The 26,201-nt window shown below is 47.1% G+C and overlaps 1 protein-coding gene across 1 annotated transcript in view; it reads left to right on the forward strand.

Annotated features, from left to right (window-relative positions):
• The window catches only part of COL6A3 (collagen type VI alpha 3 chain), a 48,887-nt gene extending 23,054 nt beyond the window's left edge, over positions 1–25,833 (forward strand). The window contains exons 12-44 of the mRNA XM_062506662.1: positions 955–1,301; positions 1,786–1,864; positions 2,212–2,357; positions 3,582–3,674; positions 4,072–4,125; positions 5,056–5,127; positions 6,036–6,062; positions 6,179–6,223; positions 6,333–6,386; positions 6,552–6,614; positions 7,001–7,066; positions 7,760–7,813; positions 8,549–8,584; positions 9,112–9,174; positions 9,454–9,516; positions 10,201–10,263; positions 10,686–10,748; positions 10,935–10,985; positions 11,108–11,143; positions 11,240–11,302; positions 11,438–11,500; positions 12,150–12,182; positions 12,272–12,308; positions 12,417–12,428; positions 12,581–13,074; positions 13,677–13,776; positions 14,785–15,483; positions 16,599–16,707; positions 17,450–17,730; positions 18,864–19,118; positions 20,675–20,749; positions 25,523–25,693; positions 25,793–25,833. Coding sequence (XP_062362646.1) covers positions 955–1,301; positions 1,786–1,864; positions 2,212–2,357; positions 3,582–3,674; positions 4,072–4,125; positions 5,056–5,127; positions 6,036–6,062; positions 6,179–6,223; positions 6,333–6,386; positions 6,552–6,614; positions 7,001–7,066; positions 7,760–7,813; positions 8,549–8,584; positions 9,112–9,174; positions 9,454–9,516; positions 10,201–10,263; positions 10,686–10,748; positions 10,935–10,985; positions 11,108–11,143; positions 11,240–11,302; positions 11,438–11,500; positions 12,150–12,182; positions 12,272–12,308; positions 12,417–12,428; positions 12,581–13,074; positions 13,677–13,776; positions 14,785–15,483; positions 16,599–16,707; positions 17,450–17,730; positions 18,864–19,118; positions 20,675–20,749; positions 25,523–25,693; positions 25,793–25,833 — 3,908 coding nt within the window. The remainder of the gene's footprint in view (positions 1–954; positions 1,302–1,785; positions 1,865–2,211; positions 2,358–3,581; positions 3,675–4,071; positions 4,126–5,055; positions 5,128–6,035; positions 6,063–6,178; positions 6,224–6,332; positions 6,387–6,551; positions 6,615–7,000; positions 7,067–7,759; positions 7,814–8,548; positions 8,585–9,111; positions 9,175–9,453; positions 9,517–10,200; positions 10,264–10,685; positions 10,749–10,934; positions 10,986–11,107; positions 11,144–11,239; positions 11,303–11,437; positions 11,501–12,149; positions 12,183–12,271; positions 12,309–12,416; positions 12,429–12,580; positions 13,075–13,676; positions 13,777–14,784; positions 15,484–16,598; positions 16,708–17,449; positions 17,731–18,863; positions 19,119–20,674; positions 20,750–25,522; positions 25,694–25,792) is intronic.
• The last annotated feature ends 368 nt before the right edge of the window (positions 25,834–26,201 follow it).

Raw genomic sequence — 26,201 nt, forward strand, 5'->3', positions numbered from 1 at the left:
GTATTCCATCTAACCCTGCCCTCTGGCAGTGGGAAGCCATTTCCCCTGACGTCACTCCAAGATCTTGTCCAAATCCTATGTCCAGCTCTCTTATAACCCCTTTAGACAATGGAGGAGAAAACCAGAATTTCCCTTGCCAGATCATCCAGGATGCCCACTGATTTCATGACAAGTACATGAGGAAATACCAGGGCACCTGTGGTTGCAGCTTAAGGTAAAATTGTCTTAAGAAGGAATCCCATGATTTGGCTACTTCAGAAGTCAAGCAGGGGAATTGTAGTGAGTAAGTGAGCTGGTATTGCTGTCAGATCAGACTCCCAGCAGCTGGTTTTACTTACTACATTGCAGCCAGTCCTACTCCCAGCTTGACTAACCATGGCTCAGACCTCTGACTTTGAGCAGAGGCGTCTCCTAAACCTCTGGAGAAGCAGGAGAGGCACAACAGCCCTGAACTGAGTAGCAGCTCCAGCTGAGGAGAAAAACTGAGTGCTGGGAAAAGCAAACCACTGCTGATGGTATTGACTTATCCCAAGTGTGGTTAAGATATTAACCAGGCAGTGTGGCTAATATCAGAGAGAATTCTAACATCTCTCTGTGATTCTCTGAGCTTCACTTTGAGCACAGGCAGAAGATGAACACTGCACAAATCCTGACAGGTTTCCATGTGCTGGAGAGAGAGAAGCAGTCTTAGCTGCCTGATGAAAATGCAAAATTCTCTCGGACTTGGTTTAGGCAGCTCCTCCTGTTGCTAAAATTAAAAATAGAAAGTTATTAAAATATAAGTTTTCCCAGGTAATCACTGCTATGGTGAAAGGAAACAGAAGGCACTTGTGCAGCAAGTGGTGTCAGTTCTTGATGCAGTGTCTTCATTAACAGCTAAAAGAGTAATTAGAAAATCCATTGCTTAAAAACCGATCATCACACTGCTCTTCTCTTTCTTCATTCCCCTCTCAGATTGTGACTTAGACGTGATAATTGGCTTTGATGTCAGTGATGTTGGGCCCGGTCAAAACATCTTCAGCTCCCAGCGAGGTCTGGAGTCGAGAGTGGAGTCTGTGCTGAACAGGATTACGCAGATGCAGAAGATCAGCTGCACTGGCAACCAGGCACCCAACGTCAGGGTGGCCATCATGGCCCAGGCCCAGGGGGGACCTGTGGAGGGCCTGGACTTCTCTGAGTACCGGCCTGAGCTCTTGGAGAAGTTCCTGGACATGCGGACCCGCGGGGCCTATTACCTCAGGGCAGATACACTGAGGTCCTACCTGAGCAAATTCCGGTCCTCACCTGCTGGCAGCACCAAGGTGAGTCAAGGCCAAACCCTCTGGGATGGTATTGGCCAGCAAAGCTGATTTCTGATGTCCTTAACTGGTAAAGAAACTGTAAATTCATAGTAATTAAAAAAATAAATTAATTGAATTTACTCACCTTAAATTTAGTCACTTAAGCCCTACTAGTTTGCTGCATTCTCTCTGCATTGTCAAAGTTCTGTCCTGACAATTGATGAGCATCACTGCAGTCAGTTCCCACAATCACTGCTTAGCTGCAAATTACTGCTCTTCAGATATTTCCTGTGCTCTGCTCTAGTAACACTTGCATGATGTACAGGAACAGGAATGTACAGGAACCTGGCACAGGAATGCAGAGCTTCACAGCCTGGAAAAAGCGTACAAGTTCCCTCACCTTCTCTCAGATGAAGCATTGGAAATAAGCCCTTCAGGTTACACACTGATTGTGTTCCACACCTGAAATATTTTGGGTCCTGACAGAAATTTGTTTCTCTTTCAGGTCATAATCCATTTTACTGATGGTGCAGATGAGCCGATAGATCAGCTGGAGGCTGCTTCATCTACTTTACACTCAGAAGGTAATTTTTTTTTTTTTTGCTCTTCCAGGCAGTGATTATAGTCCATATTAGCATGTAGCCCATTTTACCACCATTTCTCCTAAATCTATCTGCTTTTGATAGTAAGGGCTGAGGATTCTGTGAGTTCTACATGCACTTGCTGTTTTTTACTGCCTTCCAGTGATGTTTAGCTGCCTGCTGCCACCTAAGTGTGTGAGCAACTTATGCTGGATGTGTCTAAAGATGCTTGTTTTCTATTGAAAAGGCTCTGTTTGCAATCAAAGATGTGGATAATGATGTGTTATCACGGAGAGGCCCTGCAGAGCACCTCTCCCCGTCACAAAGCCCCTTCTGCTTCTCCCTGCCAGGAGTCAATGCTCTCATCTTTGTCGGGCTGGACCGAGTGACCAACTTTGACAGACTGATGCAGCTGGAGTTTGGCCGTGGCTTCACCTACAACAGACCACTCAGAGTTAATCTGCTGGACTTGGATTTTGAGCTGGCAGAGCAGCTTGTAAGTAACTTGGCACAGGCAGTGCTGCCTTGTAATGCTGGAGGAAAGCCCATGGCTGGATCTCCTGCAGGGCTGAGCCATGGCTGGATTACACCCTCTTGGCTCTGCTTCTCTCCCCTCCCTGCCTCATGTCAGCTCTTTTCACAAATGCCACAGAAAATAAAGTTCAGAGCAGATCCCAGTCTCTTCCCACTCTTGAAGAAGCCCTACTCCAGCTGAGGCTTTAGGTCAATGGGATGGGATAAGATGCCATCAAAAGCTGCAGTGCCAAAAACCCGCCTTCTCCCTGTGTTTACACTGTTGGTTTTTTTAACCTTACAGTAATGCCCTGTCATGCCTGGTTAATGCTAAAGCTCTTATAGAAGCATTGCTTTCGAGGTTTCTTTCCTTGATCTCATACACTGCCTGTATTTTAGACGTGCTTGTAACAAATGAAGGAGTTACCCTTTAAAGTCCCTTCCAATCCAACCCAACCCATTCCATGATTCTTTCTTCTTCATAGATTTACTTCTTTCCTAATGTATAGTCCCTCTCGAGTGTTGACATAATTTACTGTAAACCTCAGTATGTCCAGTTCCTCCCAACTTCTCAGCTGCTACCAGCATGACTGAGCACCTTTTCCAGTAGAATTAATAAGATTGGGATTAACCACTGGTCCCTGTGGTAACCTTGCTGGGCCCTTCCCCATAAATCAAAGTACAACTACTTGTGAGTGAGCCTTGGGTTTTGGGATGAGAGTTGGTCCTCAGCCCCTCCCCAGCCTAGGAGAATCCTTCCAAAATGTAACTGTGCAAAGCTGGCAGGAAGCGTTTGCAGCCAGCAATGTACTTGGCAAAGAAAGTGATTTTTCCCCCCTCTTCTTTCTGTTGGATGATGTAAAACCAAGCTGTGGTTTCTCTGAGTCCATATCATCCTTTTTAACATTTTTTTTTTCTCATTTACCATGTGCTTGTGAATCATTCTCAGCCTGTGTGTTGCTGCTGTGCTGAGCTGCTCACTGCAGTGACTTTCTCATGGCCTGCTCCACAGCCTGAATTTTTTTCTTTGGAGATGAGATTTCTCTCTTCAGTGACAGGAATTACTCTGAGGACTGATGTCTTACTAAATGCACTCTACGAATTCTGCCCCATGCAGTTTCTGTTTAAACCCTCCCTCTGATGTCCAAAATCAGGTGTTGGGGCTCTGGCAGGTTTCTAACACTTTCACTTCCCATTTTTCCTGCAGGACAACATCGCAGAGAGGACGTGCTGCAAAGTCCCCTGCAAGTGCTCAGGGCAGAGAGGGGACAGAGGTGTGCCAGGCCCTATAGGACCAAAGGTAAGTTACTTCATCTGGGGATGAAGGGTCCCTGTGCACAGGAACCTGGTGGTGACCTGCAGGGTGTGTAGTTGCAGTGGATGATGTTAATGGGGAGATCAGCTCCACTTACTCCTCCCATTTGAAAACTGACCCTGGGACATGCAGAGCAATTGAGGGCTGCTTTTCTTCCCATTCCCCCACAGCCTCAGTGCTGCAAAACATCCAAGAGGGCAGGGATAAATGTCTGGAAAGACCGGGTGAATTGTCCTGTGAAACAATTTAGGAACATCAAAAGAAGATTATATCTCTCATTAATACATATTACCAAGCAGCTGCTTTGTGCTTATCTAGGGGAACCTTGAGTATCAGTCACAGAACTATGAAGGAATTCACAATTTTCTTTGCTGTCTTCTAGGGTGTCACAGGGGATCTGGGATATGGAGGCTATCCTGGTGATGAAGGAGGACCGGTGAGTGACTGCCCCCGTTCACATGGGGACTTCGCCATAGTCAAGTGTTTGGAGGTGTTTTCACTAAATGAAAAGCCTCCAAATATTTTTCTGCTGGAAATGTGGATGTGGGTTAGAAGAGACAGCAGAACTCTGAGTTTCCCACACCTGACAGGCTGAGTTGCTGGTTCCAACTTCTCCTGAGAGACAGTCAGTAGGGAGCTTCTTTAGAGCTGGAGAAGGATGATGGGGGAGTAACTCCCATTATTTGATGTGACTCATCTCACAGAGATGAGTCTCACTCCTCATCTCATTCCTCAAGGCAAATAAAATCCTCAACTTCATCAAATCTGCAGCCTATGCCAAAGGTATCCATACCACCTGCAGCTGAAAGATTCGAGTTAGTCCAAAAGTGGAACCAAGAGTGATGTTCCTGTCCATCACATGGCAGAGAACGTGAATTCTTATTAACATTCTTCATCCAAACTCTGCATGAATCCCACATCAGCCCTGGAATAAACATCCTTCCATGCATTGCTCCCAAGGGATGAAGCTGAGGCCAAGGGGCTGATGATGCTCATGGCTTTTCCTGCAGTGCAGGCAAGGGCCAAAGGCTGCTGTGAGACATCACATGCCAGGCAATGTTTTCCTGGGGCTTGAAGGTCAGGGTGGGATTAGACATCTGTGCAGAGTTCTGAGGGCTTTGCCTCATAATTTTAATTCTGAAAGAGATGCTTCACAAAGCTCTTTCTCAGCTGAGGGACTGGGAAGGATGTTTCTCTCTCGATGATGAAGACTTGTAGTTGGTCTCTACATGAAGGACAAGAGATGGTGGGGTGGCCAGGCAAAACCTACTGCTCCTGTGCCTCCTAGCCACTACTTGTGGCAGGCAGCCACAGAAATAGGCTTAACAGGCAACTCCTGACTTGTTTTTCCCTCTCTATGCACCAGGGTGAGCGTGGACCACCAGGTGTGAATGGGACACAAGGTTTCCAGGGATGCCCTGGGCACAGAGGAACAAAGGTATGTGTGGAACAAGCCTGCACAGAGCAGACCCACAGTCCAGTGGGTGGGAGTCCCCCATGGGTAACTCCTGCTGCTTTAGGAGGTCACACAGCCTCTGCCATGTGCCCTTGAGTGGCTGTGTCCATCTGGCCAGGCACCAGGGCTTTCAGAGGCTATTGTGACTTTGGTGTTGCTATGAAGAGCCTAAAGGCAGCCCAGAGGCCCAGGCTCAATCCACAGAGAAGGATGATCTATTTGCTGCAGTCTGGCTCTGGGGGAAAGACTTGGGAAGAGATGGATGTGCGTGTCTTGGCACAGGGCTGGGACAGTGAGTGGGTGGAACTGTGCTGTTGGGGAAGAGGGAATCAAGTGAGCCATGGCTGAGGCTTTAAAGAGGAACCTTGAGCTAATGGTCCAGGACAGCAGCTGTACCCCAAGCCAGAAAAGGTGGTGAAACATGTAATATTAATAGGAAATAGTGAAGTTAAGGGGATGTTTCCTACCATTTGTTCTTACCACATGATCCTCTGGCAGGGAGAAGAGGAATGCATGAACCAAGTCCATTAGTTGCAGCTGAGATACTGAGTCTTGTTAAAAATCTGTTCAGCCTTAGACAAAGGCACCAGGACTGGCTCTGGATTAACATAAAAATAGGTGCAGGGAGAAAAATCAGTGAAGGAAGAGTTGTGGCTAAGGAGTGAGATATTTTATTGGATCCACTGGATTAACCCCCATGCCCCACATATTTTATCTTGGCACAAGTGTTGGGGAGGCAGCTGAAGACAAACACTGACGTAAGAGAAATTAGGGAAAGGTCTGTCCTGGTTGTGACTATGGGTCTGCCACCAAGCCCAACCCTCCTTCTCCACTGTCCTATGGCAGTGAGCTGGACAGAAGTGGAGTAACTCCCTTTTCCTTCTCTTTAGGGTTCCCGGGGATTCCCAGGAGAGAAGGTAGGGAACTATTTCCTCATGCCACAGCAGTGAGTGTGAGTATGTGGCACATCAACAACCCCTCCCCATTTCCCCTTCCACTCAGTAAGCATTTGCCTCTTGCCTCCCTTCCACAGGGTGAACTGGGAGAAATGGGTCTGGATGGCATTGATGGAGAAGAGGTCAGTAATTTTAATTGTTTTTCTCTTAATGTTTTGATGCTTCAGTGAAGTATCTAAAAAACACCTTGAAAGTGGCAAATATTCTAAAATATTTTTCTTTTTTTTTTAGGGAGACAAGGGTTTGCCTGGCTCCTCTGGAGAGAAGGGATATTCTGGCAGGAGGGTAGGTTTTAATCACTTTTAGAGCGGGGCTAAATGATGGCATAGAGGTGGATTTGAGCCAGGGGAGGGTGGAAAGCCATCATGCTCCCCTCAGCATTGAGGGCTGGGCAGAGATTATTTCAACAAGCAAGAGCTGCTCTTCCTAACTCTCCACCTCTTCCCACAGGGAGATAAGGGAGTTAAGGGTGAACGAGGAGAACGAGGTGACCGTGGGCTCCGTGGAGATCCGGTAAATACTGCTAAGACATCTTCTTGATTTTCCACTGACATTCCACTGATCCCGGGATCATCAGAGAGGGTGGCTGTGGCTTATTAAATGCTGTTTGACAGTGGCAGGTCCCATGACAGAGCAAGGACTCGGAGGTGACGTGGGCACCACATAATACCAACCCATCAATTGCTGCTTCACCATATTGAAATTCCCCTTCCTTGTCTTCAGTATTATTTCTCAGTTGAAAAACTGTGTCTGTCTGAAAACAGCAGCAATACTTCATCTATTTCAGTCAAAAAAGGAAAAAAAGTAAAGCTGGTTCTCAGCTCTAGCAGAGCAGTTTATGAGATTTGATTTTCATGTCTGACTTACACACATGTTTCTCATTGTTCTGTTGCTTTCAGGGAGATTCAGGAGCTGATAATACTCAACGAGGCCCCAGAGGACAAAAGGGTGAAATTGGACCAATGGTAAAATTTCTTTGTTGTCTTGTGCTGTTTTTTGGTTTTTACAACAGAATGGGCCAGAGAAAGGGAGAAAAGAGGATGATGCCAAAAAGATGCAAGTTTCTTAAAATCATCGTGCCTTGTCAGATGGAATATTTTTTTTCCACTAGAAAATGTTGTTGGTTTGCAAACAAAACTTTCTCTGGGAAGAAGTCAGTTTAGATGTTTTGTGTAAAAAGCACCTTTTAAAAAAAATTATTATTATTTTACAATGCCTTTTTGGGGTATCACCTCTGAAAGTAACTTTGTAGTTGGAACTTGCCTTCGTATAATTCTCATGGGTCATATACAAAAGCAGAGAACTGATTCGATTACACCAAATCTGAACCTCCTGACTCACCTGAAACCTCTGCAATAAAAAATAACAACCCATATGCTCCTTGGAAAATTTCAAAACCCATCTGTTTTCACATCAGCTCACAATAAAAAAATGCATCTTAAATTGTCAGAAGGCATTGCCCAAAGAATAGGAATGTTGACTTCTGCTGGCTCAGAAACTTGATGGAAAGTCTCTGCGAGTTGTTAGAAGAATTCCCACCAAAGCAGGACTATTAACTTGTGTGAAAGGATGAAAGGAGACATTTTTTGAGACTTGAATCTGTTTTCCCCGTGCTTGCTCATCTCAGGGCTCTCACTTGAGTTTTGTTTTTCCCTTAGGGAGATCCTGGACCGGCAGGGCTCGAGGGCCAAGAAGGTGGAGTTGGGAGGAGGGTGAGTTGCCAGACCTCCAGTCAGCAAGGCCCAAGCTTAGATTGACAATAACTGTCCCCCTCCTTCCTTTCCATGTATTTTGCTTCACAAACTTCAGTTATTCAACCTCAAAACCCAACAAGCCACCCCCCCAAAAAAACCAAAAAAATCTCAAAAGGAAAATGCCTCATGGCTTCCTGGCTTGTTGTAGAGACTTTAAAAGTGGAATTTATTCCTGTGCAAATAACTCAGTGCTCAGATCAGTGGAGTTACATGATTTATACATAAGGCCAGACTGGATGGGGCTTGGAACAACCTGGTCAGGTGGAAGGTGTCCTTGCCCATGGCAAGGGGTTGGAATGAGGTGGTCTTGAGGGTCCCTTCCAATCCAAACCAGTCTGTGATACCATGATATGCATATGCATTTGGCTGCTGGTTTTGGAAAGGGAAAAACCAAACTGGGGTTGGGATGTCTGGGATGTCCCTCCCGTCCCCGGAATGGTGACACACTCCTGGCATCATGAGGGAGCAGCTCAAATATGTGGGGGATGTGAGGAGGGAGAAAAAATGCCCTAGTCTGATTTAAGAGAGATGACTGTGTGAATTTCCCTCTCCCTTTCCCCCCATGTAGTTTAAAATATCCAAATGTAATTTTGGGCCGTAAGAAGCATTGATAAGAAGCACTGATCTAAAAGCAATAGGGAAAGGTGTGCTTACATTTTAGATCAACAAGCCTCCTTGTTCCTTCTTTTGCAGGGCATGCCAGGACGAAGGGGACCCATAGGAGTTAAGGTAGGTGGTGATGGGACAGCACATGGGGCTCCTGCCATGCCATGGGCCAGGCAGCCTCAGCACCCAGAGAGACGTGCCAAGAGAAGGGACATGCAGGCTTGGCTTGTTCCTCTCTGCCTCCTCTCTCCTCCAAATTTCCCAACTCCTCCTCCTCCTCAGGCTCATCTCCCTGTGTGCTTCTTGCTGGACTCGGTGCAGAACCAGCTGTCTACATGCCTGCCTGTCTCCTACAGAATTCCTTGGTTGGATGTTTTGTCCCCATGTGCTGCCTGAGCAGTGTAACAGGGCCAAAGCAGGATGGTTGATGCCCATCAATTACAGGAGGCAAATTGCCCCCACCATCGCTGTGCTTATTGTCTGCTATCACCATATCTTGAAAAAAACCAATAAAAACAAAACAACCAACTGAAAAACTGTTCTTCCCTGCTCTTTGTGCAGCTGTGGATACCCTGATGTACCCTTCCCTTCCCATGGTGCTGACCACATCCTCCCATGCTAACCTGCACTGTCCTGTTTTATACTTCCAGGGCACCAAGGGCGCTCCTGGTCAAGCAGGGCCAGCTGGAGAGCAAGGCATGCGAGGGCCACAGGTCAGTGAGTTCCCAGCAGAGGAAAGGCCTTGCCTCATGATGCTGTGGTGTTACCTCATCACAGCCACTTCCCCAGAGAGTCTCATCCACTGACTGTTGGGATTTGGGTATTTTTGGGTGTGCTGTGGCCTGGCTGTCCTGCCTACCACTGCATTTGCACCAGCCAAGGTGTGACGTGTTTGCAAAGCATCCCTCAGACACTGCAGCATCTACTTCCCCTTGGATCTCGGTGTGTTTCTGCCCATGTGTGCTAACAGCCTCTCTCTTCTTCCCACACAGGGTCCCCCTGGCCCGGTTGGCACACCAGGGATCAGAGGAGAGCAAGGTGTCCCTGGACCCAGGGTAATCCTTCTGTTGCTTCCCAGACATTGGCCCAACTCTGCTGTTGTTGAACTAATAAGATTCCAATGTGTCTTCACATTCCCCTCTCCTAGGGCTCCAGCTCTGCTCTGCTCTCTTTTAACACACGCTTCCAGCATGATTCTCCTCTCAACTTACGCTTAAGACTTCTTGATCAAGAGTTACAGAAGAGATAGAGCTAAAAACAACCACAGAAGGCTCAGGACTTCAGTGTTTGGCCCATTATTGCAATGTTGGTTAAAGAGGACCCCTGAGTGACTGGTGGGGCATCTCTGTGATGTTTCATTCTCTAAAGCATGACCATCTCACATGTCTGCAGGGGCCACCCCATGTATTTACTTCTCCCTCCTGCTGCATTCCTCAGCCACACTCAACTACATAAAGCCAGATTGCATTTCCCCACCCCCAGCATGATTTTCCCCCTCCTGTTTTCCCGTGGGTGTTCTCTTAGGCACAATATAAATTGCTGCTGACATTTGCATTGAATTGAGCTGGATCTCCAGCTTTTCCCAAACATGAATCAGACTTCTGAATTTCCTGAGGTGTTTTGAGAGACACCAGCCCTAGTAGTCAATACATGATTTCTGTGGTCATCTAATTCCCTGCTTCCTGGCACTCAAGTTTTCTTGAACGTTGCCAAAATGCCTCTCCCCATTTCCATTCCAGGCTGGGAGTGGGCCACCAGGACCCCCAGGAGAACGTGGCAGGACTGGTCCCCTGGGAAGGAAGGTATGTCTTTAGGAGCACTGGACATCAACAACTAAAGCTGCATTGAAAAGCTGCTGGATTTTCATGGGTTCAAATAAATACATGACATGAACCTTTTGGGCTTGCACAGGGTGGAGAGAAGCAACTCTGTGCTCATTGTCTCGTTAGGCTCCCATTTCAGTGAACAGAAAGACATAAGTCCTTGAGCAACTGAGATTCCCGAGCAACTTTCCTGGGCAGATTCTCAGAAAATGCCCATATAGGAAGGTTTCATCTTTCCTGAAATCACCAAAGGTCCCACTAAAGAGTATGTACTCAGAAGAATTTTGGGCTGTGTAGGTCCAGTCATGCCTTTCTACCACAGCTAGTATTGACGGGGTGGGGAAGGCTCAGAGCTGCCTGGAGTTTCAGCACTGTCTTTAACAAATGCTCCTCTTTTTTAGGGTGAGCCTGGAAACCCTGGACCCAAAGGGCCGGATGGACAGCCAGGCCCAAGAGGAGAGATGGTGAGTGTGGCTGTGCCCTCACACCCCTAAGGATACTTAAGGAACTTTAAAGAACATTTAAGAGTTTCTCAAAGGCCTGTGGCATCAGTGGGTTCTTTCTACTGGTGCTGCTGGACCTGTGGGGTTTAAGTTGTTTGTATATGACGTATCATTTACATATTAATGACTTCGGCTTTCCAATTTTAGGGTGATGATGGACGAGATGGAATTGGTGGCCCGGGTCCTAAAGGCAGGAAGGTAGGTGTATGCTCAGCATTTGTACCTCCTCAACAAGGACAAGGAAGCAGCCAAGACCTCCAGTGCAGATGGATGAGGGCATTTTCTAGAACATATTCAAATGAACCTTTCTGTTGTTTCAGGGAGAACGTGGCTTCGTAGGTTATGCAGGGCCAAAGGTAGGTGCAGACCATGAGCTGTGCATTTATTTTCCAAGCAATTTTCCATAGGCCTGTGCAGGTTTAGAGTTGCTGTTTGTGGTTTTCCCCTCCTAGGGTGGACCTGGTGACCGTGGTGTTGCTGGAGGCCCAGGCCCCAAAGGAAACAGAGGCCGCAGAGTAAGTTGGACCATGGGACAAATTTTCCTTTCTGTGTGAATGCCCTGAAAGATGGGCACATATTTTCCTCCAAGTGCTCCTGGGAGTCCTCCTGTAGATGTTCATGGAGAACACTTCTCTTCTCTGTCTTTATAGGGAAATGCAGGAGTACCTGGGGCACCTGGTCAGAAAGGAGAGATTGGATACCCTGGGCCATCTGTAAGTCTTCATTGCATTGCTGATTGGCTCCTTGTAATTGTCTATGTGGGTGCCTGGGGTTGAAAAATGACTGTCTCCTGTTGATTTCAAGTTGGGGATATCCCTCTTTATTCGTCTTGGATGTGTCTCTATACATTTTTAAGCAGCTGTTCATCACTGACAAATATTTACCCTTCCTCAAAGCAAAGGAAAAAGTCAGGAGACATGCTCTTACCAGGCATTAGGAATTCCCCATGGCAATATGCCCCTTAAAATTCTTTCTAGGAGATTCTCATCTCTCTGCCATTCACCACCCCACACAGGATATGGGCCAGGCCCAAATCTGGCTGGCACAAGGCTCCCTAGAAAGGTCAAGATGTCTGGGCTTGCTTTGGATGTGAACCTGGAGCATCATAACTCATAGAATGGTCTGGGTTGGAAGGGACCTTAAAGATCATCTAGCTCCAACCTCCTTTTTGGGCTTGGCCTCAGCTAGGGTTACTCCTCACACAGAAGAGCCCTGCACTCTGTTGTTGGAAACACAGCTGGAAACAGAGAGATTTTCCCTTGGCTCCTGCATGACTCATGGCTCAGTAGTTATTCTGGCAGGGTTCATGGGGCACCCTGGAGATACACTTTGCACTCAATTTCTTTTCGTTCTTTGAAATAGGGCCTTAAAGGGGAGAAAGGAGAATCCAGAGATGTAAGTGTTGCGTAATTTCTCTCTTGTTTTGAAACACCCTTGGGCTGGCTGTGTGATATATCTTTTCCCCCTTTCTTTATTTCTTAAAGCAATGTGCACTGGTGCGGAACATCAAAGACAAATGCCGTGAGTACCTCGGTGTTGTGCTAAGCCCTTCTCTCTACCTTTATTTGCCCCTCATCTTACCAGAATGGCACTGACTGAACTGTTTTTTTCTCTCCACCTTTTCCACAGCTTGTTGCTATGGTAAGTATCATTCAGCCCTTAAACCCCAGGGTGGCTGCATGTCACGATTGTTTCTCTCCCACATGTGAATGATTTACCCCTGCTGAGGACACTGTCCTTAATCCTGACAGCTTTTTGAGGCATGACTTGTTCTTGATGCACATTCCCGACAGGTCCCAAGGAGTGTCCTGTCTTCCCAACTGAGCTGGCCTTTGCTATTGACACCTCCTCAGGCGTCGTGAGGGACGTTTTCAACAGGATGAAGCAAACTGTGCTCAGAGTGGTCAACAACTTAACCATCGCTGAGAGCAACTGTCCCCGGGGGGCACGGGTGGCTCTGGTTACCTACAATAATGAGGTCACCACCGAGATCCGCTTTGCTGATGCCAGGAAGAAATCCAGCCTCCTCCAGCAGATCCAAAACTTCCAGGCAACCCTGACCACGAAGCCACGCAGTCTGGAGACTGCCATGTCCTTTGTGGCCAGGAATACCTTCAAGCGTGCCCGCAGTGGCTTCCTGATGAGGAAGGTGGCTGTCTTCTTCAGCAATGGGGACACGAGAGCATCCCCCCAGCTCAACGATGCTGTGCTGAAGCTCTACGATGCTGGGGTCGTGCCAGTGTTCCTCACCAGCCGGCAGGATGCAGTTCTTGCCAGAGCTCTGGAGGTTGGGGTCCTTCACCCTTTCTTTGTTTTATTTATTTTCTCCTTGTGCCCTGGTCTGGTTTGATGGTTTTGGATGTGCCAAGGGCAATGCTTGGCTTTCATGGGCCTCTCAAATGTGGAAAAGAGTATTGTTGGCCAAACCCATCCATCCATTAGGAAAGAAACCCTAATTCCATAATCACCACAGCACATGCTGGCAAATGCTAGTGAGGCTCTCAGGAGTCACTCTTTTCCCAGGCTATGGCTCCAGGATGCCAGGTGTGGGATGAAACAGAAGGAAGAGTCTGACAGACAGGAAAAGGGTGGGAAGGTGGGAGTACATTAGCTTTGTTGGCAGAAGGAGAATGGAGAGACAGAGATTGAAAGCCACAAAAAAAGCCCCAGTTAAACTCACTGAGCACTGGTTCAAGTGGTTCCTTTTCTTGGCGTTTATGACTCTAAACTGACATCAGGGACACGAGGTTCCTCCAAAAGGGTTCCCCTGAGAGCATTATGCTGAGCAGAGAATCCCTCAGACTTGTGGATTGCCCTCCCCTCCTCTGAGCTGAGAACAACAGAAGCCATCATTGCTGACTCCGTGTGTTTCTGTTTCCATCCCACCAGATCAACAACACGGCGGTTGGCCACGCCATTGTTCTTCCAACCAGCGGCGGTCAGCTGAATCAAACCATTCAGAGGCTTTTGACTTGTCACATTTGTTTGGGTAAAGCATCCAATTTCTCCTCTAGACAGCTCCAAATCCTTCTGGTCATGCAGCAGTCAACTGTAAGAAGGGAAGCCCAGCTGGGAGTGGGCCCTGTTGTTGATGAATACAAGGGATTCTTGAGTTGAGCAAAAAACATTGGCATTGTGAAAGAGATTTGCTGAGTGTTCTCTATTTTGTTAAGAGAAGCTCCTTTTTTGTCTGGTTGCCACTTTTGCAGCCCAAACACTGATAGCCAAGTGCTCCAAAAGATGGCCTTCTGCCATTTATGACACAGTGCTTCAGGGATCCCCTTGGACAAAGGAGCACATAAAAAAATACCAAACATGTAACTGAATGTGTTGGGGGATGAAATGGTTTTGGTATCAAGCAATGGACCAGTGAATGTCCAGGGCTTGATGGTATTTCATGTGACACAAGAGATGTGTCCAGTCCTGTCCCCTCAGTTTAGGGAGGTCATTGAGACACTTGAGCACATCCAGAGGAGGCAATGAGGCCGGTGAGGGGCTTGGAACACAAACCCTGTGAGGAACAGCTGAGGGAGCTGGGGTTGTTCAGCCTGGAGAAAAGGAGACTCAGGGGTGACCTCATCACTCTCTCCAGCTCCCTGAAAGGTGCCTGTGCTCAGGTGGGGTTGGTCTCTTCTCCAGGCACCACTGACTGAATGACAGGACCTAGTCTTAAGCTGCATCCCGGTAAATATATGTTGGATATCAGGAAAAAGTTTTTCATGGAAAGAGTGAACAAGTACTGGAATTGTCTGCCCAGGGAGGTGGTGGAGTCACCATCCCTGGATGTGTTTAAAAAAATACTGGATGTGGCACTCAGTGCCATGGTTTATTTGAGGTGTTAGGGCATGGGTTGGACTTGATAATCTTGGAGGTGTCTTCAAACCCAGTGATTCTGTGAAAGCTATTAAATGTCTGTGAAAGCTATTCAACATTTACAGTGATGAGGGAGGGCTGTGTTCAGGTCCTGCAGGTGAAATCCACTGTATTTCCTCCCTAGATGTGTGTGACCCTGATCCCAGCTGTGGTGCAAGTGGCCAGAGACCAACGTTCAGAGACAGAAGGGCAGCCCCCACAGACGTGGATACAGACATAGCCTTCATCCTGGACAGCTCCGAGTCCACCACCCCTCTGCAGTTCAGTGAGATGAAGAAGTACATTTCCCATATTGTAACTAACCTGGAAATCAGCTCAGAGCCAAAAATATCCCAGCATCATGCCAGAGTGGCTGTTCTCCAGCAAGCTCCTTATGAACATGAAATCAACTCCAGCTTCCCACCAGTAAAAACTGAGTTCTCACTGACTGATTATGTATCCAAAGAGAAGATCATTAATTACCTCCACAACCAAATGACCCAGCTCCATGGCACGAGTGCCCTAGGAAGTGCAATTGAACACACAATTGCTCATGTTTTTGAAAGTGCGCCGAGCCCTCGGGATCTAAAAGTCATAGTTCTGATGATGACTGGAAAAGTGAACAAAAAAGAACTTGAGCACCTGCAGAGGGTTGTCGTCAATGCAAAATGCAAAGGGTACTTCTTTGTTGTCCTGGGCATTGGCAGGAAGGTGAATGCCAAGAATATCTACAGCCTTGCCAGTGAGCCAAATGATGTGTTCTTCAAGCTGGTTGATAAATCAGGAGAGCTCCATGAAGAGCCCTTGCTGCGTTTTGGGACACTGCTGCCATCTTTTATCAGAAGTAAGTGTAACATCCTGCAGCCCAAGTGTCATGGAAAGGGCAGCACATGGCCTCAGAGGGGTTACTCAGAAAGGTTTGGAGCAGCAGGACCCACTGAAGTTAGTCTCTTTTTTTATGGTTTGTACTGTTTGGTGCAATTTGGGCTGCTCATGCTTTACCTAGTTGAGTATGTCTGGGTTTAGTTCACTTTGGCCTCCCCATGCCCGTCCATGTTGATCCACCAAGCAGAGTTTGCACTTCAGTGTGCTTTCCCTTGGTCTCCATGGGCTCACCTCTGGATTCTGACCTCATCCCATCTGGCTTGCCTCTCACATCTGTCCTGCTGAGGCCCTTTGCAGCACTTCCTTGGAGCTCCATGAACACCCAGCAGACCTTTCTTCCCAGCTTCAGCATAAATGTCACATCCAGCAGTCCCTTGGCTGGCTCAGGCTGAGATCTGGAGTTGCTGTATGCAGATTTAAGGACCAGATGTACAAGAGTTTTTGCTCAGGGATACATAAAGCTGCTGTATTTGGGGTGTGCTGACTGTGCCTCGAAAATTGACATCTCAGCTTAGCTAGAGACCCCAGGCTGGATCTCCAGCTGCCACAGATCCTAAACACACCCATCCAGCAAGGATAAGAAGTAGACCTCTTTTAGGAATTCTATTTTTTTGCAAAAAGTCCCGAAAATCATATTAGTGGCCTGATATATCACAGACTCAGGAATGTCTTGCATTAAACAGGAAGCAAATATCTGGGAACAAATGTTTAGTTTATCTCAGTTTGCTTTTTTCATTTACTGCTTACAGCAGTTCTGGAAACTTCTAACTCTTGAAAAAATAACATTACCTGTGTGGTTGAAAGTGCCTTGTTACAAGAAATGTATTTATAAGTGACAGACTCAGCCAAACAGCTCTCTTGTAGTTAAGGCCCTCATGTTTGTAAACTGGAATAACAAATCTCCCAGCCCAGGATGTTGCAGTAATCAAACATGAAGCAAGAAAAGAAACATTATTTTGCTGAGTTTTTTTTGTGTTTTTTTTTTTTTTAATTAAGAAGAAATAAATGTTATGTGTTGGTGCTGTGTATCTACCATCTTCAAGTCCAGTATTTAATGTTTCTCTCTGTCTCCAGGTGAATTTCCTTTCTACCTGTCTCCAGAGATAAGGACACAATGTGAATGGCTCCAGAATGGTCAGCAAATCCAGAGCCAGCACCCTGTGCTCACTGGGCAGAAAGCAGTGTGAGTAATGCTTTGGTGGAAAGGAAAGAAAAATCAACTTCACTATAAAAAACCAGGATTATCTTTTAATTAATATAATTCTAATAATATTTCAATTAATTTTGCTGGTTCCCCCAGTGCTGTGTCAAAAGAGCAACATAGATATCTCATAAAGAAGGGTCATGTATAATTTTAAATTTGGGGTAAACTTTATATCTATAAATGTATAAAAATATGAAGGAGGTAAATGCTGACTTTGATTGTGTAGGCCAGGACTTCCAGAAATTACTATTAATTTGGGGCTTTCTACTGCAAATATTAGAGGCTGATATTCTGTATATCTGATATACAGAATCCATCAGAGCATCCATGCTAATATTTTCTGAAAAGAAGTGAAAGCTTGTGTCACCCAGACTCACTGGTGGCACAGAGCTGTCCTGGCTTTAGAAGGCCAAGCCCCTTGAAGTCTGGCATGCTACAGATCTATCTACTGAATTCACCTTTACCAAGGAATCACAGAACAATTTGGGTTGGAAGGAGCCTTAAAGAACATTTTCTTCTGACCCCTTGGCTTGGGCAGGGACACCTTCCACTAGACCAAGTTGCCTCAAGCACTTTTCACTGCTTGGATTTAAGCCCTTTTCACTCTTCACTGGGCAAATCTAAAGCTGGCAAAGCTTTAGACCTAAGGTTCTTGACCTCAGGTGGGTCCTTGACAGTGGTTTCTACCTCAACTCTTCTCCACTTCCAAAATTCTGCTCAGGTTCATGGCTCCCAACGCCACCGTCAGCCGGACCTTCACTGCCAGCACCACGGTCAGCGCAACAATCGATCCAGCGGCGAGTGCCCAGGCCAGAAGCACTCCTGCCAGCACCACGGCCCAGGGCACAGCCACAGAGACCACCCCGGCCAGCTCCGTGGTCCAGGGGAATGCCACAGCTGAGGGAGCAGCCAGTGCCACCACCCACACCAAAGCCAGCGGCCGGGCCACCACCAATGCCAACGCCACAACCACCGTGGCCGGTGGCAGGAGGAGACACAGTGGTATGTGAACAGCTCTCCCCATGTGGGCAGTGCCTCCCTATAGGCTGAACCACAGTGGGTTGGGGGTCTTCTTGCCCCCTGAGAGTGTTATTCCTGCAGGAAGTGTCACCCAGAGGACAAATTTCCATTTTAGCTGTAAATCTGGAAATCTGTGCTGGGGCATTTTCATCTTGCATTAAGAATTTTGTGCAAAAATGGGTGGGGGACAGGCTTCCCCAAGGCAAAACACAAGCAGGAACAATCCATCCAGCTACAAAGAACTTCTCTTTCTAGTGTGGCTCATTTGTTTCCATGATTTCCTCGTAGCATTGCACCTTGGCAAAGTTTTGCTATGTATGGTGGTACATATAATGGCATTGCTTGAACTCTCAGCTAATATGAATGGTTAGTTCACCAATGGGTCAGCGTGGAGACCTATTTGGGAATGCCAAACCTTTTCCATGTGAGCACAGTTCATACAAAGGAGGTTTCCCAATTTGCAAGTGAGTGCAGGCATATCTGCACTAGCTGAGCAAGGATCAAAGAATGTGTCCAAGTAAAGGGAAGCTCATCCAGTCACTGAATGCAAGTCCCTGCATAAATAATAAATAAAAGGCAATAAATAAAAGCAATCACCTTTCGCAAGGCCAATGCTTTTATCAGCTTGAAGAGAATAAACTTTTCTGGGTGTTTCTTGCTCCACCAGTGCTTTAAGCAGTGTTTACAAAGGTCCCATCCAGTGATCTGCCAGAGCAGGAATACCTTTCAATAATAACTTCTTTGACCTGTTAAGGTTATCATCCCTGGAAGTGGTCAAGACCAGGCTGGATGAGAAATCTGGTCTAGGGGAAGGTGTCCTGCCCATGGCAGGGCATTGTAATTAGATGGTATTGAAGGTCCCTTCCAACCCAAACCAGTCTGTGAATTCTATGTTAACTCTTAGGCAGGTTTGGCTTGAAGGTTTTAACTCAGTGAATCCATTGCACCCTAGAGAAGGAAGGATCTGACTGGGCACATTTACAGTTGTAGGGAAAGTGCTGGAAAGAAAAGCGGTGAGAATCTTAAAAAAAAAAAAAGGCTTTGCTTTGCTAGATTGCAACAGATTATTAAAGATAACTACACTGCTTGGTGTCCCTTCTGATTCTGCCCTGCAGCAAAGACCCACGACATCCAGATCACAGACGTCACCGAGAGCAGTGCCAGGCTGCGTTGGGCCAGCCCTGAGCCACACAACACCTTTGATGTCACTGTCACCTTGGCCCACGACCACTCCCTCGTGCAGAGGCAAAACCTGACTGGCACTGAGCACGTGATCCGAGGGCTCAGGAGTGGGCAAAAATACGTCGTCGTCATCACTGGCTTCCAAAAATCCCAGCCCAAAGTAACCTACACAGGGTCATTCAGCACGAGTAAGTGACTCTTAAAAACATGTGGACAATTTTTGTTTCATTAACTGGATAAAAAAAGTGGGAGAGAAAAAAAAAAAGGGATTGGGAATCGGTACCAACAATCCCAGCCCTGGCTGTGCTAAGTTGTGTCACCTCATGTCTTCCATCCTCTGCATCATCAGCAGCAAATGAGACAAATGTGCCAAATGTGTTTCTTTGAAAAATGGGAGTTAATACTTCAGTGGGGTTAAATCTGCACAGAATGTGGGATAATTAAAGGCAGTCCCAGAGTGGGTTTGTTACGTGCTGGAGGGTTTGTACATCAGTGCAAAAGGTCTTGGTGGGGGTCCAGCCTGCACTACTGCAGTTAATAATGAGTCTAACTGGTAAACTCAGTCCAGCCCGATTTCAAAATAAGCAAGAAAATCTGCTTCCCTGATAGCCATTTCCATAGCTACTGATCTGCTTCCCACACTATCCAGAAAAGCCCACAAAGAAGAGATGAAATGGAAGGTTTAGTCCCTTGGGGATCCAAACTCCATGTGTGCAGATCCAGTGTGAACCTCACTAAAAATCTCTGGCATGGCCAAAAGTTGCCGTCTGAGACACAGCCAATTTTTTTAAATACAGTTGGCACAGAAGTGACTTGGCTTGGTAGTGTGGTTGGTCCTGCCAGTGCCGTGTCTGGCTTCCTCTGGAACTTCCAAGACAATTCCAGTGCCCATGGAGAGCCTTTCCTCTGGCTTCAGTGGGTTTGGACCAGTCCCTTACCCTTCACAAGCAATAAACATGCCCACAAAAATGTTGAGAAAAAGCATCAGTGGGTAGAAGTAATATTTGTATGTCCTGAATTGAAGCTCCCAATACCCAGGGAAGCTGCCTTTCCCATAGAACAAATCTTGAATGGGAATAAACCGAGTAGGCAGTGGTGGCAAGATGTGACCTGTACACTGAGTAGGACTGTTCCCCTTCCCCACACCCAAACCATACACTAAAGAAAAGCAAATCCACCCCTTCCTGTGTCTGCAGACCCCTCTTTCTCTCCAGCTCCATGGATTTTTTGCACCTGTGAAATTCCTCACCATAGCTCCTAGAGGGATGTGAGGCCTGATGGGAGGAGTGTGGTCCTGGAGAGCCCTTGAGGGAGCAAGAGAGTACAGATCCATCACGGATTTGCACCCCTGGGGGATGCCATTTCTAAGGCCAGGAGAACAAAGCTAAACTGGCTCCAGAGAGGCCACATCCAGCTCCTCAACCCCTGCCCTGTTGATGCTGTGGGGTGAGAGGGGCCATCCAAAGTAGTCACATGGGGCCCTGGGGATGCTCCTGTGTGGTGACCCCCAAGGATGAGCCTAAGCAGAGCCACTGGCTGGGAACAGAAGGTTCCTGGTGCAGTTGGGTGGTTGGGGATTACTCATCCCATCAGCTGTCTCCGATAAACATTTCTCATATGTGTGAGCTGAGCTAAACAGATACAGACCTGCACTGGAGCTGGGGCCAGGGAGTGCTATGACTGCAATGAGGGTGCTGCTGCTGATTCCCTCCCCCTTGACTGACTCTCTGCCTCTCCTCCACAGAGACCCCGGCCCAGCCCCAGGTGTCTCTGGCCAACATGATGCTCAACACTGAGCCACTGGAGGGGCCTGAGAGTGGTGAGTGTGGGCCATGGGAGGATTGCTGGGCTGGGGGCTCTCACAGTCCCACTAACACCAAAGGATCTGCAAGTCCTTGGCTTTGCAGAGCCACTAGTCATGGCCTTGGTGGCATCCTTGGCTGAGTTGGGGTCTCTGCCCCATTTCATTGCTTTGGGTGACATCAAGCTCATCACATTGGTGCTGTCACACTCAGTGGTACCATTGGTGTCACAGCCCCTCCTCCAAGGACTGGAAGGGCTCTCAGCCTTCATTAAGCAGCACAGCCACTGCAGGCACACCAACAATGGATCTGTCATCCAAAACTCATCCCTGAATCATCGCTCCCATGTTTTCCTTTCAACAGTTTGCTTACACTGTGGCTCATTTTCTTCACAAAGTGAGAGCATGGGGAAATGCTGCTGCTCAGTGTGTTCAGCCAGGAGCCGTAGAGCTGCTGTTGAGCTCTGGCTGCTGGTATTGAGTGGGATGAGCATGGATCTCTTTCATGCCTGGCTGGTGGCACCACTGGAGCTTTGTGAAGTGGAAGAGCCAAGGGCTTGTGCTGAACCAGCTCATTTCTCCTTCCTGTATGAACCATCATCATTCCCTTTCTGTGTGCTCCCACTCATTTGGCCTCTCTCCCTGGCACTGACATCCCTCTCAGAAGCCTTGTGACAAGCAGCCATAGCTTTGTTTAACCCCTTGTTTAACCCCTTGGCACCAGCCCTAGGGAAAGCAGGCATGTGGGCTTCTCCTGCTCCAGGGAAAATGGATGTGCTGTGTGCTTGCTCTGCATTTCCACACAGACCTCTCCATCTCAGCTCCTCTCACTGACCCACTTGCAGCAATCATCTCTGCCTGAGGATTTATAACAGCCAGCAATCTGGGGGCAGCATTCCCCAAGGACACTAATCCAAAGGTTTCCAACAGGATAAAGACTCTAAAGAGGGCAGGGAATTTGGGATGGGTTTAGCTGAGCCTCCTCTAGTTCATGGAAGACACCCATATGTAAATCTTCTGAAAGACCTTGGAGGAAAGCCCACACTCTGCCCTCGTTTTATAGGTAAAATAGCATGGATGGCCCAGCATAGTGAATAAAAGCTCTGGAATTTGGACCTAAATTATCATTTTTGGGGCAGGAAAGGAACATATGTTTAAATCTTCATTGAGCCTTCACATACACCTGGTGCAACTTGCTTTTAGAGATAAACACACTTAAGGACTGAAAGTTACTGCCAAGGCAAAGAGCTTTGAAAACAGGGAGGGGGGATTTGTGTAAGAGCTCAGTCCTGAGTGCACCAGTGGGGAGTAAGGGGTTCCCACTATGTTGTTAGACGGATTTGGGGTTTGGATCTGTGACAAAACCAAGAGTAAGAAGAGGTAAGCTGGAGGCCGGGGAAGGTTTGCATCCAGCAACGCAGGACAAAACACATGAGAGGGAAATGCCACCAGTCCTGAACCAGGCTTTATTTTCCCTTTTTTCCTCTTTTCAATCTCTTTGCTTTTTCAGCTTTTAACTCCCCCAGAGTCACTTAACCTTTGCACCTTTTGCCATGCAGATTGGCCAGACCCTTGCTTGCTGGACTTTGACATGGGCATGCAGTGCAAGGACTATCAGATTGTGTGGTTCTTTGACTCCAAACACAAGTTCTGCAGCCAGGGTTGGTATGGTGGCTGTGGAGGTAATGCCAATAGATTTGAGACCGAAGCTGAGTGCTATAACAAATGCTTAAAGCCATGTAAGTACTCAACGAGGAATCATCCTTTTGCATTTTGTCCTATTGTCAAATTATGCTTGGATCAGAGAGAAAACACCGTTTAAAATCCAAACCCATGCACTTTTTCCTCCTCCAGCAGCAGATGAGAAAGCCATGCAGCAGCCACCCCTTGAGAAAAGATTATCATCAGGTAACACGCCCCCCCCAAAAAAACAATCATCACAAACAAAGCAAACCCATTCTTTCACTTTGATAATTTCACAGCATGCATCCAAGCCTGCCCAACCCTAGATCAAAAGTAGCACAGACTTCGTTTTTACTAGCTCTTTCACATGACCATGTCCTTCCATCTGCTTTGCATGAACCAGTCACTTTGCATGTGTGTTGTCCCACTAGGATGTGCTATGTGGACACAACCTGAGTTGTGCAAAGCTCACTGGCTTTCATGTGGGACCTGGGGCTGCTGCACTGGAGCATGGCAGAGTCTCAAACCAGTTTGTGTTATCTCTGTGTGACCAATTCTCTTCTGAAATGCAGAGAATTCCCAACATTTTGCTGCCTGTAACCAAAACATCTAATGGAAAGCGACTCCATGGGGCTTGGGTATTGCATGGAGAGGTTTTCATTCATCACCAAAAGATAAAAGTCAAAGTTGAGAGAGGAGCCCATGGGAAAATGGTGATGCCCTCCTCTCCTCAAGAGTTTCTGAGGTTAAGGGGTTAGGTTTGCAAACCTCTGCAGGACCTGGGAAGGGAGAAGAGGCTTGAAATCACCTGTGTTGGTTCAGCAAGGGGATGGGATGGAGCCCAGAAAATCCTTATCAGAGCAGTCCCCCCCTCCCAGAGGTATTTCAGGGCCCTTTGTGGAGCTGGGGGGGAAACCAAGGAGTGAAGGCAGCTCTGGTACCTAAAGGCAGGGCTTTAGTCCTTGTAGTGGCATGACAGAGTTTGAAAAGGCAAATTACAGACCCTTCCACCACCTCATTTGACTTTCTTAGGTTTATTTTAGGATCCTTAAATCGCACGTGGGAATTTTTGTCACTGGCAGCCCTGCAGAGATGTGGAGGCAAAGAGGAGGAGGAGGCCACCACCAGCCACGGAGATGTGTGGGGTGGCAAAAGGGGATTTCAAGGTGCTTTGGGTATGCTAAAGGGTATCACTGATCCTCTGGATGTAGTGTGAGCATTATTCTGCCAGAGAAAGCAGTGCAAAGCTTGTTCAGGAGCCTGGAGCTTCACTGAAGAGCAGGATTCCACTCTCAGAGAGAAGCAAAGCCTCCCTGATGAGGTTTTCTCTGGAGGGTGTGTGTTTCTGCTAGCCCTGTCCCACAGGCCAGCCCCTTCTGATCATTGTCACATGCCTTGATTATGTTTCCAGCAACAGTTTCTGAGGCTAAAGTGATATTTCATCAACTTGGCACCACTCTGACCCGGGCACAGAGTCAAGAAAAGCAGCCGAGGGGCCCTGGAGGGAAATTCAGGTCTCTGCCTGCCATGCTCTGCTTGCTTTATTCCCTTTCTATTTACTGCAAAGCCAGAGTTTGAATCCACATGGAAAATGGACACAGGAGTTCAGTGCAGCTCAGCTTTTAAGGTGCTGGGTGGTGTCTCAGGCTCTGGGTTCAGCTGATAGCAGGCACAACAGTGAGAAATGAGTTGAGCTCCCAAAAAAATCTCAAGGCACTTCGGGTGCAAAAACATGCACCAAACCCACTTCCCTTTTGAAACCTTTTAAATGCCGAGACCCCCTTTAAAAATGGACTTTTCATACAATTTTTCATGTGTGGATGTGGAACTTGAGACATGGTTTAGTGGTGGGCTTGGCAGTGCTGGGTAATGATTGGACTCAAGGGTCTTAGAGGACTTTTCCAACTTTAATGGTTCTATGGTTTTATTTTTTTATTGTTATTAACTTTTTTTACCATGACAAAAGTAACTCTTATATGTAACTGAGGAGCCCAGGCACATTTTCTCCCGTGGGATGATTTAAAACCCTGTCTCTCCCCATCTTTTCAACCTGCTACAGCTCAAAACACATTTTAATTCCCTAGTTCTTTCTCTGCACCAATTCTTGGAAATTTTTAAGCTAAATTTTTTTTTAAAATTTTTAAAATTTAAGCTTTTGTTTAATTTCAGACTTAAATAGGGGGAAATTAGGTTATATATGCCAAAGAAATTCTTCTGTTTTGATTAGTGTTTGGATTTGATTCCTGCGCAGGGTTTGGGGTAGAGTCATTCCTGTGTTCACATATGCTGGAGTTCAGTGTTTTGGAAGGTGGGGGAGAAGGGAGATGGGCTTTGGAAAAAGAAAATTTCAATTTAAAATGGGAAGAAGCCTTTCCTGAGGCATGAGGAAACTTTTGGCTGTAGGACCGCAAAAGCAAAGCCAAACTGGAAGGTCAATACTGAATTCTGACTCCCCCTTATCTGTGATGTTTATGCTGTGCTGAGCAAAGGTGGCACAAGCTCCTTCTGCATCCCTGTGTGAAGGGAGGTGTGTGACTTGATGGCACATCAGTGGCTGGTATCAGATTTTTTTAAATTTTATTTTCCAAAAATTATTTGGCAGTTTCCTTTAGCCACATCCATGTGCTTTGTCGTTTTGTTCCCTGCTCACCCAGCAAGGGATGCAAGATGCCATGGGCAGTGTGTGGTGGACCCAGAAGCTTCTTCACGTGGAAGATTTCTCTTTTCAGAGGAAGTCAGTCATTTTAGTGGTGCCAGTACTTTTTCTCTTGCAGCCTTACAGTTCTGAGACCTGCCAACTCATTTCCTACAGATCCAAGGGATTTGCAGACAACCACTGCCATGCAACACTCTTCCTTCATCGCTGCTGGATGCATGGCAGCAACACAGGAGACAAACTAACTTGTGCACCAGGGTTGGTGACATCCAGGGAAAGAGATTCTCTGCAAATAAGGAGATGGGAATTAGTCACAGGAGATGTGCACACTCTGTGCTGTGGATGCCCCTCCTCAGCTTGCATTCCAGCCCCGGCCTGCAGACACACTCAGAAAAGGCTGTGCTTCACCCAGGAGTGCTACTGACCAAGGCTCCTTCTGCTTTTTTCCACAGTCATGGATATCTGCCGGCTGCAGAAGGATGAGGGCACCTGCAGGAGCTTTGTGCTGAAGTGGTACTACGACCCCGAGACCAAGAGCTGCGCCCGCTTCTGGTACGGTGGCTGCGGTGGCAACGAGAACAGGTTCAACACACAGAAAGAATGTGAAAAACTCTGCATCCCTGGTAAGAGGGACTCAGCCAAATCCCTGGCATAAATCACCTCATTTATCTTCCCTCAGTATCCTGCATCAAAACCTTATTTGTTGCTTCTTTCTCCACCAGGTGCCATCAACCCCGGCGTGGTGACGACAATAGGGACATAGGGCCAGGGGCTGGCCAACACTTACCTCTGAGACAGCATCACCTTTGCCACCTTGCCCCTATAGAAGCTAAGGGTATAGACAACCTTGCACTGTAATATTTCATGCTTTTAACTCCCAAGCAAACCCTGAGGAGAGGGTTTTGCTGCATGACCTATCAATATGGTGCTAAACTGTTTGTGGACTGAGTGCTACATGTGCCCGGATTATAATGTATAGCTTCAACATTGCCAAATATTTACCTAAGTGCAGATTGTTATTGTCTCTCAACACATCTCTAAATTAGCCTTCCCCCCCAGTTCTGGCCATCTGTCTACCTAAGGCACCATAAAAATGAGTAAAAAAAAAATCATAATAATTTCACTGCAACT

This window comes from Cinclus cinclus, chromosome 21, assembly GCF_963662255.1.
Source record: "Cinclus cinclus chromosome 21, bCinCin1.1, whole genome shotgun sequence".
Classification (NCBI taxonomy): Eukaryota; Metazoa; Chordata; class Aves; order Passeriformes; family Cinclidae; genus Cinclus; species Cinclus cinclus.